The 13170-nt window shown below is 41.1% G+C and overlaps 1 protein-coding gene across 1 annotated transcript; it reads right to left on the bottom strand.

Moving 5' to 3' along the window:
* Positions 1-995: 995 nt before the first annotated feature.
* Positions 996-11873, bottom strand: LOC143995816 (lymphocyte antigen 6E-like). The gene is made up of 3 exons (XM_077490529.1): positions 11719-11873; positions 4479-4598; positions 996-1267 (listed from the first exon to the last, which is right to left on the bottom strand). Exons 1-3 carry the CDS (start codon positions 11768-11770, stop codon positions 1056-1058), a joined length of 384 nt encoding a protein of 127 aa, XP_077346655.1. The 5' UTR covers positions 11771-11873; the 3' UTR covers positions 996-1055.
* Positions 11874-13170: the final 1297 nt, after the last annotated feature.

Below are 13170 nucleotides of genomic sequence, written 5' to 3'. Positions count from 1 at the left end.
TGGAATAGGGTTTTGGGCGAGGTGCATAGATTCTCTCGCCTGGACCGGCCGCCGGATGTTCTGCTTCTTCACATGAGAGGCAATGACATGGGGGTCAGGTCCATGAGGGACCTCATCAGAGATATTAAGTGTGATTTTCTTAGACTAAAGGCTTCCTACCCGGGCATGGTATTGGTGTGGTTGGATATGGTCAGCAGGACGTCGTGGGGGTGGGCGCTGTTGAACAAAAAGGGGGACAGGGCCAGGGTAAAAGTTAATAAGGAAGTGAGTAGTTTTTTTTATCAGGAATGGGGGATTGGCTGTTCGGCATCGGGAGTTGGAGTTTGAGACCTGGAGGTATTTGAAGAGTGACGGGGTACATTTAAAACGAGGTTGGGACGGACCTGTGGGCGTTAGGCCTCCAGGAGGGGAGTCAGCTTGGTTTGTGTCTGTGGTGATGCTCGAAAGGGTAAGGCTTTACCACCTTTCGAGCTGTGGCAGTTTTTTGGGGTCAGATGATAAGGTCAAGTGGTGCAGGTGGAGAATAGGTGGTACCCATCCATGGTGATGGGGGTGGTTGGATCTGTACTTCACGGTTACGTGGGGTTAACCGGGAAGAGTAAAAGGGGTAGGTCACTGCATTGGTTTGGGTATAGCCTCCGAGACAGGGGATTCCTTCTGGAGGTCAAGAGGTTAAAGGTAATGTGCAGTGACCAGTAGGGTCTTGGGTATGCTAATGACCCATGATACAGTATTAATGGAAAGTTGTTTACACGTTAATTAAAGTTATTTATTGGAAAGTTTATATTTGTTATATATATATTTTGGTTAATAAATCAAGGCCTGTCGGCCATTTACTCCAAACATAGTCTGGTCTTGTTAATGGGGAGAGATGGGTTTGGAGAAAGGGGGAGGGGTTTGGGGTAGGAATGGATATTTGGGGGGGGGGAGTGTCAGACAATACAGATGTCAAGGCTTCTATACACAATGGAAGAAACGGACAAACAATTCAAAGCTTTCACATTACATCCTGTTTATTGATGCCGGTTGGACAATGTGTTATCCCACTTCTTATATCACAGAAAGGAGCTGCTGATGAGCATCACAAGGGTTCCCATCACCAGGACAATGACGGAATAGCTGGACTTGATGCTGATGGCCCCGCTGATGTTGCACAGGTCGGTGGTGCAGCAGGTTGTGGAGGCCGACGCCACCCCCAAGGCACTTCCACTGGATGCCGTGCAGCTGGCTGCGCAAGATTTGGTTATGGAGGTTGCAGAAACTCCAACTAGAGAGAGAACACATGGAACAGTCTTTAGTTTTCAGCATAATGTCCTTCCTGAATGAAATCTGGATCTGGGATGGAATTACTTTGTAAATTAGTGCTTAAAGCGGATGTAACCCCATTCATGAAATTTGACCTAAGCACATATATCTGTAGTGTTTACTTATCTCTCTGTAAAGCTCTAAGTGCTGTGTCTTTCTGCTGCTTCGTTCCTCTGTTATCTGCATGATACGTTCTGACAAGTTCTCCAGCGCAAGAGATAAAAGCAGCTGAAAATTTGTGTCGGGGACCCACTATCATTCCTCTGTATACACCCGCTATCATTCCTCCTTATACACCCGCTATCATTCCTCTGTATACACCCGCTATCATTCCTCTGTATACACCCGCTGTCATTCCTCTGTATACACCCGCTATCATTCCTCTGTATACATCCGCTATCATTCCTCTGTATACACCCGCTGTCATTCCTCTGTATACACCCGCTGTCATTCCTCTGTATACACCCGCTATCATTCCTCTGTATACACCCGCTATCATTCCTCCATATACGACCGCTATCATTCCTCTGTATACACCCGCTATCATTCCTCCGTATACACCCGCTATCATTCCTCTGTATAAACCCGCTATCATTCCTCTGTATACACCCGCTATCATTCCTCTGTATACACCCGCTATCATTCCTCCATATACACCCGCTATCATTCCTCTGTATACACCCGCTATCATTCCTCTGTATACACCCGCTATCATTCCTCTGTATACACCTGCTATCATTCCTCTGTATACACCCGCTATCATTCCTCTGTATACACCCGCTATCATTCCTCTGTATACACCCGCTATCATTCCTCTGTATACACCCGCTATCATTCCTCTGTATACACCTGCTATCATTCCTCTGTATACACCCACTATAATTCCTCCATATACACCCGCTATCATTCCTCTGTATACACCCGCTATCATTCCTCTATATACACCCGCTATAATTCCTCTGTATACACCCGCTATCGTTCCTCTATATATACCCGCTATCATTCCTCTGTATACACCCGCTTTCATTCCTCTGTATACACCCGCTATCATTCCTCTGTATACACCCGCTGTCATTCCTCTGTATACACCCGCTATCATTCCTCTGTATACACCCGCTATCATTCCTCCGTATACACCCGCTACCATTCCTCTGTATACACCCGCTATCATTCCTCTGTATACACCCGCTATCATTCCTCTGTATACACCCGCTATCATTCCTCCGTATACACCCGCTATCATTCCTCTGTATACACCCGTTATCATTCCTCTATATATACCCGCTATCATTCCTCTGTATACACCCACTGTCATTCCTCTGTATAAACCCGCTTTCATTCCTCTGTATACACCCGCTTTCATTTCTCTGTATACACCTGCTATCATTCCTCTGTATACACCCACTTTCATTCCTCTGTATACACCCGCTATCATTCCTCTGTATACACCCGCTTTCATTTTTCTGTATACACCTGCTATCATTCCTCTGTATACACCCGCTATCATTCCTCTGTATACACCCGCTATCATTCCTCTGTATACACCCGCTTTCATTCCTCTGTATACATCCGCTATCATTCCTCTGTATACACCCGCTTTCATTCCTCTGTATACACCCGCTTTCATTTCTCTGTATACACCCGCTATCATTCCTCTGTATACATCCGCTATCATTCCTCTGTATACACCCACTATCATTCCTCTGTATACGCCCGCTATCATTCCTCTGTATACACCCGCTATCATTCCTCTATATACACCCGCTATCATTCCTCTGTATACACCCACTATCATTCCTCCGTATACACCCGCTATCATTCCTCCGTATACACCCGCTATCATTCCTCTGTATACACCCGCTATCATTCCTCTGTATACACCCGCTATCATTCCTCCGTATACACCCGCTATCATTTCTCTGTATACACCCGCTATCATTCCTCTATATACACCCGCTATCATTCCTCTGTATACACCCGCTATCATTTCTCTGTATACACCCGCTATCATTCCTCTATATACACCCGCTATCATTACCTCTATATACACCCGCTATCATTTCTCTGTATACACCCGCTATCATTCCTCTATATACACCCGCTATCATTACCTCTATATACACCCACTATCATTCCTCTATATACACCCGCTATCATTCCTCTATATACACCCGCTATCATTCCTCTATATACACCCGCTATCATTCCTCTGTATACACCCGCTATCATTTCTCTGTATACACCCGCTATCATTCCTCTATATACACCCGCTATCATTCCTCTATATACACCCGCTATCATTCCTCTATATACACCCGCTATCATTCCTCTGTATACACCCGCTATCATTTCTCTGTATACACCCGCTATCATTCCTCTATATACACCCGCTATCATTCCTCTATATACACCCGCTATCATTCCTCTGTATACATCCGCTATCATTACCTCTATATACACCCACTATCATTCCTCTATATACACCCGCTATCATTCCTCTATATACACCCGCTATCATTCCTCTATATACACCCGCTATCATTCCTCTGTATACACCCGCTATCATTTCTCTGTATACACCCGCTATCATTACCTCTATATACACCCGCTATCATTCCTCTATATACATCCGCTATCATTCCTCTGTATACATCCGCTATCATTCCTCTGTATACACCCTCTATCATTCCTCTATATACACCCGCTATCATTACCTCTATATACACCCACTATCATTCCTCTATATACACCCGCTATCATTCCTCTATATACACCCGCTATCATTCCTCTGTATACACCCGCTATTATTCCTCGTTATACACCCGCTATCATTTCTCTGTATACACCCGCTATCATTCCTCTATATACACCCGCTATCATTACCTCTATATACACCCGCTATCATTCCTCTGTATACACCCGCTATTATTCCTCTGTATACACCCGCTATCATTTCTCTGTATACACCCGCTATCATTCCTCTATATACACCCGCTATCATTACCTCTATATACACCCACTATCATTCCTCTGTATACACCCGCTATCATTCCTCTATATACATCCGCTATCATTCCTCTGTATACACTATCGACTGCTGATCTGGTGCAACATGACCTTGTTCTTCACACTTTATGGCTCTTTGACCTCATGTTGGATATAAAGTGACTTACGGAGTGTAGCGCTTCCTACAATGGTCTCGCAGTAGGTGGCTGAGGCTGGACAGGTAGTCGCTGTCTGGCAGTTGCTGTTGCTGGTCGCAGCGGTGCAGGTGTAACATGACAGCGAATAGGCTGAAAGAGAACAACTTAAAGCATTACTCCACCTTTTTAATAAAAGGGACAAGCACACCGTCATCTTCACCAAAATAGCAGTTACCTTTTACAATTACTATATTTCCTTGTCTTTGATTGGTTAATTTAATATCGCAACATGACATCACATTCCTCAGACAAGAAGCGAGGGAAAATCTCCAACACAAAAAAAAAAAGTCGCCATGTTGGAGAAGGCAACATGGAAGAACATCTGAAGGCTCCTTCATAAAAGAAGTGGGAAATCCATGTACTATGGCATGCACGAGTCTCATAGAATTTAAAAAAAGTCTTCCCCGTCAAGCTTTCTTCTTTTGAGTCTCACCCCCCCCCCCCCCCATCACATTTTTTACAAATCAATATGTGAAAAGTGTGGGGGGGAGGGGCATTTGTTTTCAGCCCCCTTTACTCTGATACCCCTAACTAACATCTAGTGGAACCAATTGCCTTCAGAAGTCACCTGATTAGTAAATAGAGTCCACCTGTGTGTAATGTAATTTCATTATAAATACAGCTGTTCTGTGAAGCCCTCATAGGTTTGTTAGAGAACCTTAGAGAACAAACAGCACCACGAAGGCCAAGGAACACACCAGACAGGTCAGCGATAAAGTTGTGGAGAAGTATAAATCAGGGTTAGGTTATAAAAAGATCTCCCAAGCTTTGACCATCTCACGGAGCTCTGTTCAATCCATCATCGGAAAATGGAAAGAGTATGGGCACAACTGCAAACCTACCAAGACACGGCCATCCACCTAAACTGACCGGGCCGGGCAAGGAGAGCATTCATCAGAGAAGAGCCAAGAGGTCCATGGTGACTCTGGAGGAGCTGCAGAGATCCACAGCTCAGGGGGGAGAATCTGTCCACAGGACAACGATTAGTCGTCTCTCCACAAATCTGCCCTTTATGGAAGAGTGACAAGAAGAAAGACATTGGTGAAAGAAAGTCATAAGAAGTCCTGTTTGCAGTTTGTGAGAAGCCATGTGGGGGAGGGGGCAGCAAACATGTGGAAGAAGGTGATCTGGTCAGATGAGACCAAAATTCAACTTATTGACCTAAAAGCAAAATGCTATATGTAATGGAAAACTAACACTGCCCATCCCCCTGAACACACCATCCCCACCGTGAAGCATGGTGGTGGCAGCCTCATGTGGTGGGGATGCTTTTCTTTAGCAGGGACAGGGAAGCTGGTCAGAGTTGATGGGAAGATGGATGGAGCCAAATACAGGACAATCTTAGAACAAAACCTCGAGTCTGCAAAAGACTTGAGACTGGGGCGGAGGGTCACCTTCCAGCAGGACAATGACTCTAAACATCCAGCCAGAGCTACAATGGAACGGTTTACATCAAAGCATATTCATGTGTTAGAATGGCCCAGTCACAGTCCAGACCTAAATCCCATTGAGAATCTGTGGCCAGACTTGAAAATTGCTGATCACAGACGCTCTCCATCCAATCTGACAGAACTTGAGATATTTTACAAAGAAGAAGAATGGGCAGAAATGTTCCTCTCTAGATGTGTAAAGCTGGTAGAGACATCCCCAAAAAGACTTGCAGCCGTAATTGCAGCGAAAGGGGGTTCAACAAGGTATTGACTCCGGGGGGCGCCATACAAATGCACCCCCCCCCCACACACTTTTCATATATATATTTGTATCATTTATCATTTTCCTTCCACTTCACAATTTTATGTGCCACTTTGTGTTGGTCTATCCCAATAAAACATATTTATGTTTTTTCAAGGCACTGTTGATAGGAAGTGTGACAGACTCACCCGGGACAGAGGCTTTTGGAGGAGACTGAATGCTTACCGACTATGGGTCCTGGCATTTGAGGGAGCTACAAGAATGTACGAAGATATACTGTTATGTAATCAGGGCCGTCTTTAATATTGATTGGACCCTCTGCAAAACTTTTCTTGGGTCCCCCTCCCCCCATGCAGTTTTGCTCTCCACCTGCTCTGAGACATACAATAAATAGCAGCTAGACTCAAAATTAGTTTACTGAATCAGATCAGGCAGCTATTGTGATTGGTTGCCAGAGGTTACAGTGTATCATTACCACTCACTGACTGGTTGCTAGAGGTTACAGCACACATTACGGCTCACTGGTTAGTTGCTAGAGGTTACAGCACATGATTTCTGCTTGTTGATTGGTTGCTAGAGATTACTGTGGATATGACCTCAGTGGGGCATGATATACATATCAATGCCGCCGGCCGCTGCTATTTATATATGAATGCAGGTAATTTACATGTAAACACAGGTCTGCAGGTGAGTCATCTGTACACAACAATAGGGCAGAGCTGGGCAGCATTAGTAGCAGCACTTCACACTGAGATATTGGGACACAGCATGGGACTAAAACCTCAAGGGATGAGGGAATTTAAATCAGGATAGTTGGCAAGTATGAGGCACCTGCTTTGGGCCCCACAACAATGACAGGGCCCAGGGCAGCTGCCCCTTTTGCCCTGCCTTAAAAACGGCCCTGTGTATAATGCAAAAGGATATTATTAAGGAGGCCATGATGGTCTCTGCCAGTGTGGGACTCGTACAGCAGATGTATGTGAAAGGAATGCTGATTAATGAGATCTGGAAAGCCCTTGGTCTCCTGTCCCGTTTTGTCAGATAATCCAACTGTGTGTGGTCTTCATCGGACTGTTTCCATCGGAGTATCCGATGGACCAAGTTTTCCAACTTGTCTGTGAAATTTTCCGACAACATGATCCGATCGCACCTTGTCCGATCATGTGTAGAGAATTCCGATCGGACATACTCCGATCATGTGTAGAAAATTCCGATTGGACAAAGTGCCACGCATGCTCAGATCAAATTCTTACACCAAAGCTATTGGCTACTAGCCTGAATGTAGTCCCATCGTAACGAAATAACCTCATCACGTTCTGAAAGATCGGATTTTCCACCAACTTTGTCCGACCGTGTGTATGCAACAGTTTCGGACAAAATCCGTCAGACAAAATCCGACGGATTTGGTTGTCGGAATGTCCGACCGTGTGTACAAGGGCTAAGCCCCTGTACACACGGTCGGATAATCTGTCGGATTGCGTTTTATCGGACCGTGTCGTCGGATAATCCGACTGTGTGTGGTATGCATCGGACTGATTACGTCTGAATCTCTGTCTGACCCAATTTTCCAACATGTTGGAAATATTTCCCAACCAACTGGGCCGAAGGGACATACTCCGATCATGTGTAGAGGATTTTCATCGGACCAAGTGCCACGCATGCTCAGATCAAATTCCTACATCAAAGCTATTGGCTACTAGCCTGAACATAGTCCCATCGTAACGAAATTATGTCATCACGTTCTGAAAGATCGGATTTTTCGCCAACTTGGCCCGACAGTGTGTATGCAACAGTTTCGGACAAGATCCGACGGACTAAATCCGACCGGCAAAATCCGACGGATTTGGTTGTGGAAATCTCCGACCGTGTGTACAGGGGCTAAGAGTCTTTCACTCGTTGTTTGTGCTAATTAACTGTGCTATTGAATGAAGGAGTTCTGTGTTTATACTTATGATAATGTGTGATATGTATGTAATGTATGATATGATAAATCTACTGTGTGAAGCTCGGTAAAACAAGTCTGACCTGTAGCGATATCCTGATTAAATCACAACAATGGAATTCTATCCAAGACACCATTCATTATTTAGGATAATTCATAACTTCAGGTAAATTCGTGTTCGTTACGTTCACTAACAGCCAAATTTGAAAGGAAATTCCAATACCTATAATTTAATAGTTACTAATAGTTATTATTAGTTAGTTATTTCAGATTTTCGAATTTTCAGGGGTTTGAATTTTCAGATTTTCGTTCTTATTTTCAGATTTTCGTTCTTGTGATTTTTCAGATTTTCATTCTTATTTTCAAATATTCGGATTTTCGAATTTTTTTTTTTATTTTTTTTTCGTATATCCGAGACATTTTGAAATAGCAAGCAATTGAGATGGTAAAAATGTTTTTACCTGCAAGTCTATTGATAAGGGAAAAATCTTTGTTGGTTTTTAAGGCTTCAGTTGGTTTAAATGGCTTACAAAAGACTCTACCCCACCCAATAATAATAATAATAATAATAATTTAACTACCATAATATGGTAATAATTTACAATATCACGTTACATTTTTTGAACATTTTTTATAAAATTACAACAATTTCAGTTTTTAGAATGGAAAGGTGGCTTTTAATATTATCAAATTTCAAATGCTTTATATGCTAGATCCTTTTTTTTAAATATGCTATTTGTTCATATATTTTTATTTAAGCACTTTCAGCCCCGGACCATCATTTTCCTGGCTTAAGACCAGACCACTTTTTTGCGATTCGGCACTGCGACGATTTAACTGACAATTGCGCGGTCGTGCGACGTGGCTCCCAAACAAAATTTACGTCTTTTTTTCCCCACAAATAGAGCTTTCTTTTGGTAGTATTTTTACGCGTTTTTTATTTTTTACGCTATATAGAGCAACAATTTAAAAAAAAGAAAACACATTATTTTTTACTTTTTGTTATAATAAATATCCCCCAAAAATATATTTAAAAAAAACATTTTTTTCCCTCAATTTAGGTTGATACGTATTTTTCTACATATTTTTGGTGAAAAAAATTTGCAATAAGCGATTATTTATTGGTTTACGCAAAAGTTATAGCGTTTTCAAAATAGGAGATAGTTTGGCATTTTTATTAATAATTTTTTTTTTTTACTAGTAATGGCGGCGATCAGCGATTTTTATTGTGACTTCGACATTATGGCGGAAAACGTCGGACATTTTTGACACATTTTTGGGACCATTGTCATTTATACAGCAATCAGTGCTATATAAATGCAGTGATTCCTGTGTAAATGACACTGGCAGTGAAGGGGTTAACCAGTGGGTGGCAGTGTAGGGGTTAAGTGTTCCTAACTGTGGAGGGCTGGGCTGTGTGTTAGTGAACACTGATCTCTGCTCCAATCACATGGAGCAGAGATCGGCACCACTTGTTGCTAGGCAGAACGGGGAGAGGCTGTTTACATACGGGGGTATCCCCGCGGCGATCGAGTCCTCGGGGCCAGCGACCGGACTCACGGGGGTCCCAACCGGAACGCGAGCGACGCGCACGCTATGGCAGGGCGGCATATAAAAATGGACGTACATGTACGCCAATATGCCTGCCCGTGGCCATTCTGACGACGTACATCGGCGCGCTCCGGTCGGGAACTGGTTAACAATATATTACTAAATTACAAATTTTCGAATTTCAGATTTTTAAATTTACAAAATTTCTAATTTCCTGAGTTTTTGAATTTTCAGTTTTGGAAAAAATTGTTAAATGAGTCTTCGTCAATTCGAATATTTCCAAATTAAAGAATTTGTTGAATTTTGTCAAAACGAATTTGGAACGAAACAAATTGCACATGTCTACTGATCCCTGTATTAGTGTCACTGGTCCCCAAAAAGTGCCAAAAGTGTCAGTTAGTGTACGACTGACCGCCACAATATCACAGTCCTCCTATAAGTCGCTGGTTGCCGCCATTATTAGTAAAAAAAATAAATAAATAAAAATTCCATAAATCTATCCCATAGTTTGTAGATTTGCACAAACCAATAAATAATCGCTTATTGGGATTTTTTTTTTTTTTTTACCAAAAATATGTAGCAGAATACATATTGGCCTAAATTGATGAAGACATTTTATTTTTTTTCCATTTTTTTATTGGGAATGTTTTATAGCAGAAAATAAAAAAAATATTGTTTTAAAAAAAATAAAATAATTGTTGGTCTCTTTTTGTTTATAGGTCAAAAAAATTAAAACCGCAGAGGTTAAATAGTGATCAAATACCACCAAAAGAAAGCTCTATTTGTGGGGGGAAAGGGACATCGATTTTATTTGTGTACAACGTCACACGACCGCGCAATTGTCAGTTGAAGTAAAGAAATGACCTATCGCAAAAAATGGCCTGGTCAATGCAACAAAAAAAAAAGAAAAACAACGATCAGATGCAAAAAATAAAATAAAAACAACGATCAAATGCAAAAAAGAAAAAAAAATAAAAAAACAACGATCAAATGCAAAAAAAAATAAAAAATAAAACAACGATCAAATGCAAAAAAAATAAAAAAACAACGATCAAATGCAAAAAAAAAAAAAAAAAAAAAACAACGATCAAATAAAAAAAAAGAAAAGAAAAACAACGATCAAATGCAAAAAAAAAAGAAAAACAACAATCAAATGCAAAAAAAAAGAAAAAAGAAAAACAATGATCAAATGCAAAAAAGAAAAAAAAAAAAAAAAAAGAAAAACAACGATCAAATGCAAAAAAAATAAAAAAAAAGAACACTAAATAAAAAAAAAAAACAACAACCTAAATGACGAAAATAAATAAATAAAATGAAAATTAAAACTGCAGAGGTTAAATAGTGATCAAATACCACCAAAAGAAAGCTCTATTTGTGGGGGGAAAGGGACATCGATTATATTTGTGTACAACGTCACACGACCGCGCAATTGTCAGTTGAAGTAAAGAAATGACCTATCGCAAAAAATGGCCTGGTCAATGCAAAAAAAAAAAAGAAAAACAACGATCAGATGCAAAAAAAAAATAAAAACAACGATCAAATGCAAAAAAGAAAAAAAAAAGAAAAAAACAACGATCAAATGCAAAAAAAAAAAAAACAACGATCAAATGAAAAAAAAAAGAAAAGAAAAACAACGATCAAATGCAAAAAAAAAAAAAAAACAAGAAAAGCAACAATCAAATGCAAAAAAAGAAAAAAACAACGATCAAATGCAAAAAAAAAAAACAACGATCAAATGAAAGAAAAAGAAAAGAAAAACAACGATCAAATGCAAAAAAAAAGAAAAAAGAAAAACAATGATCAAATGCAAAAAAGAAAAAAAAAAAAAAAGAAAAACAACGATCAAATGCAAAAAAAATAAAAAAAAAGAACACTAAATTAAAAAAAAACAACAACCTAAATGACGAAAATAAATAAATAAAATGAATAAAATAAAACTGTAACCCTTGCTAAAAAAAAACATTTTACACCATTTTAGTATCCTAATATGAATCACTGGCTATAGGACATCAGTGGCCCCCTTACCTGTCCCAATGCAGAGAGCGGCCAGGAGGAGGATGCTTGCTTGTGCTGCCATTGTGAGCTGGAGGAGACTTGTGACAACCCCAAGGCTTTGTGCCCTAATATATACATCTTCATGTGTTTGCTATAGCTGTCACCATGAAAACCAAGCTGTGTTCTCCAACCCCCCCCCCTCTGCCCCCAACGCAAACACTGCTTTTTGTATAGAAAAAAGGAAATTGCCGGTTCACCTAAAGCATGTAATTATATTTCACACAATACTCGTCGATGGAAAGACACAATATAAGTTGTCACATTCCACTGATTGCAATCTGCTAACAATTGTACAAAGGAGAAAACACTCCCCGTTACCCTGAAGTTTGTAGTGACCGGATACCTATCAAATAATCCCTAATCCGGTCCGGTCTCCACTGAGAAATAGAGGACTATCTCGGTACCGGTAAGGCAATACCACACATTTAACCACTTTCAGCCCCCGGACCATTTTGCTGGTCAAAGACCAGACCACTTTTTGCGATTCGGCACTGCGTCGCTTTAACTGACAATTGCGCGGTCGTGTGACGTGGCTCCCAAACAAAATTTACGTTCTTTTCTTCCCCACAAATAGAGCTTTCTTTTGGTGGTATTTGATCGACCCTGTGCGGTTTTTATTTTTTGCGCTATAAACAAAAATAGAGCAACAATTTTGAAAAAAAAAACACGCATTATTTTTTACTTTTTGTTATAATAAATATCCCCCAAAAATATTAAAAAAAAAAAAAAAATTCCCTCAGTTTAGGCCGATACGTATTCTTCTACATATTTTTGGTAAAAAAAAATCGCAATAAGCGATTATTGATTGGTTTGCGCAAATGTGATAGAGTTTACAAAATAGGGGATAGTTTTATGGCATTTTTATTAATAATTTTTTTTTTTACTAGTAATGGCGGCGATCAGCGATTTTTATCATGACTGCGACATTATGGCGGACACATCGGATATTTTTGACACATTTTTGGGACCATTGTCATTTATACAGCAATCAGTGCTATATAAATGCAGTGATTCCTGTGTAAATGACACTGGCAGTGAAGGGGTTAACCAGTGGGTGGCAGTGTAGGGGTTAAGTGTTCCTAGGGGCGTGTTACTAACTGTGGGGGGCTGGGCTTTAATTTAGTGAACACTGATCTCTGCTCCAATCACATGGAGCAGAGATCAGTGTCACTAGTTGCTAGGCAGAACAGGGAAATGCTGTTTACAACGGCATTTCCTCGTTCAGTCGCCCCGTGAGGCGATCGTGGGTATGACCGCAGCGATCGAGTCCTCGGGACCCGCGTCCGGACTCACGGGGGTCCCGACCAGCACACGAGCGCGCCGCCGGTGGCGCACTCCCGATGGCAGGGCGGCATTAAAGATTGGACGTACCTGTACACCAATATGCCTGCCCGTGACATTCTGTCGACGTACATCGGCGTG

This window comes from Lithobates pipiens, unplaced genomic scaffold (assembly GCF_037356315.1).
Source record: "Lithobates pipiens isolate NorthernLeopardFrog02 unplaced genomic scaffold, aLitPip1_a1.2 Scaffold_19, whole genome shotgun sequence".
In the NCBI taxonomy this organism is placed as follows: Eukaryota; Metazoa; Chordata; class Amphibia; order Anura; family Ranidae; genus Lithobates; species Lithobates pipiens.
This window is presented reverse-complemented; position numbering and strand designations above follow the sequence as displayed.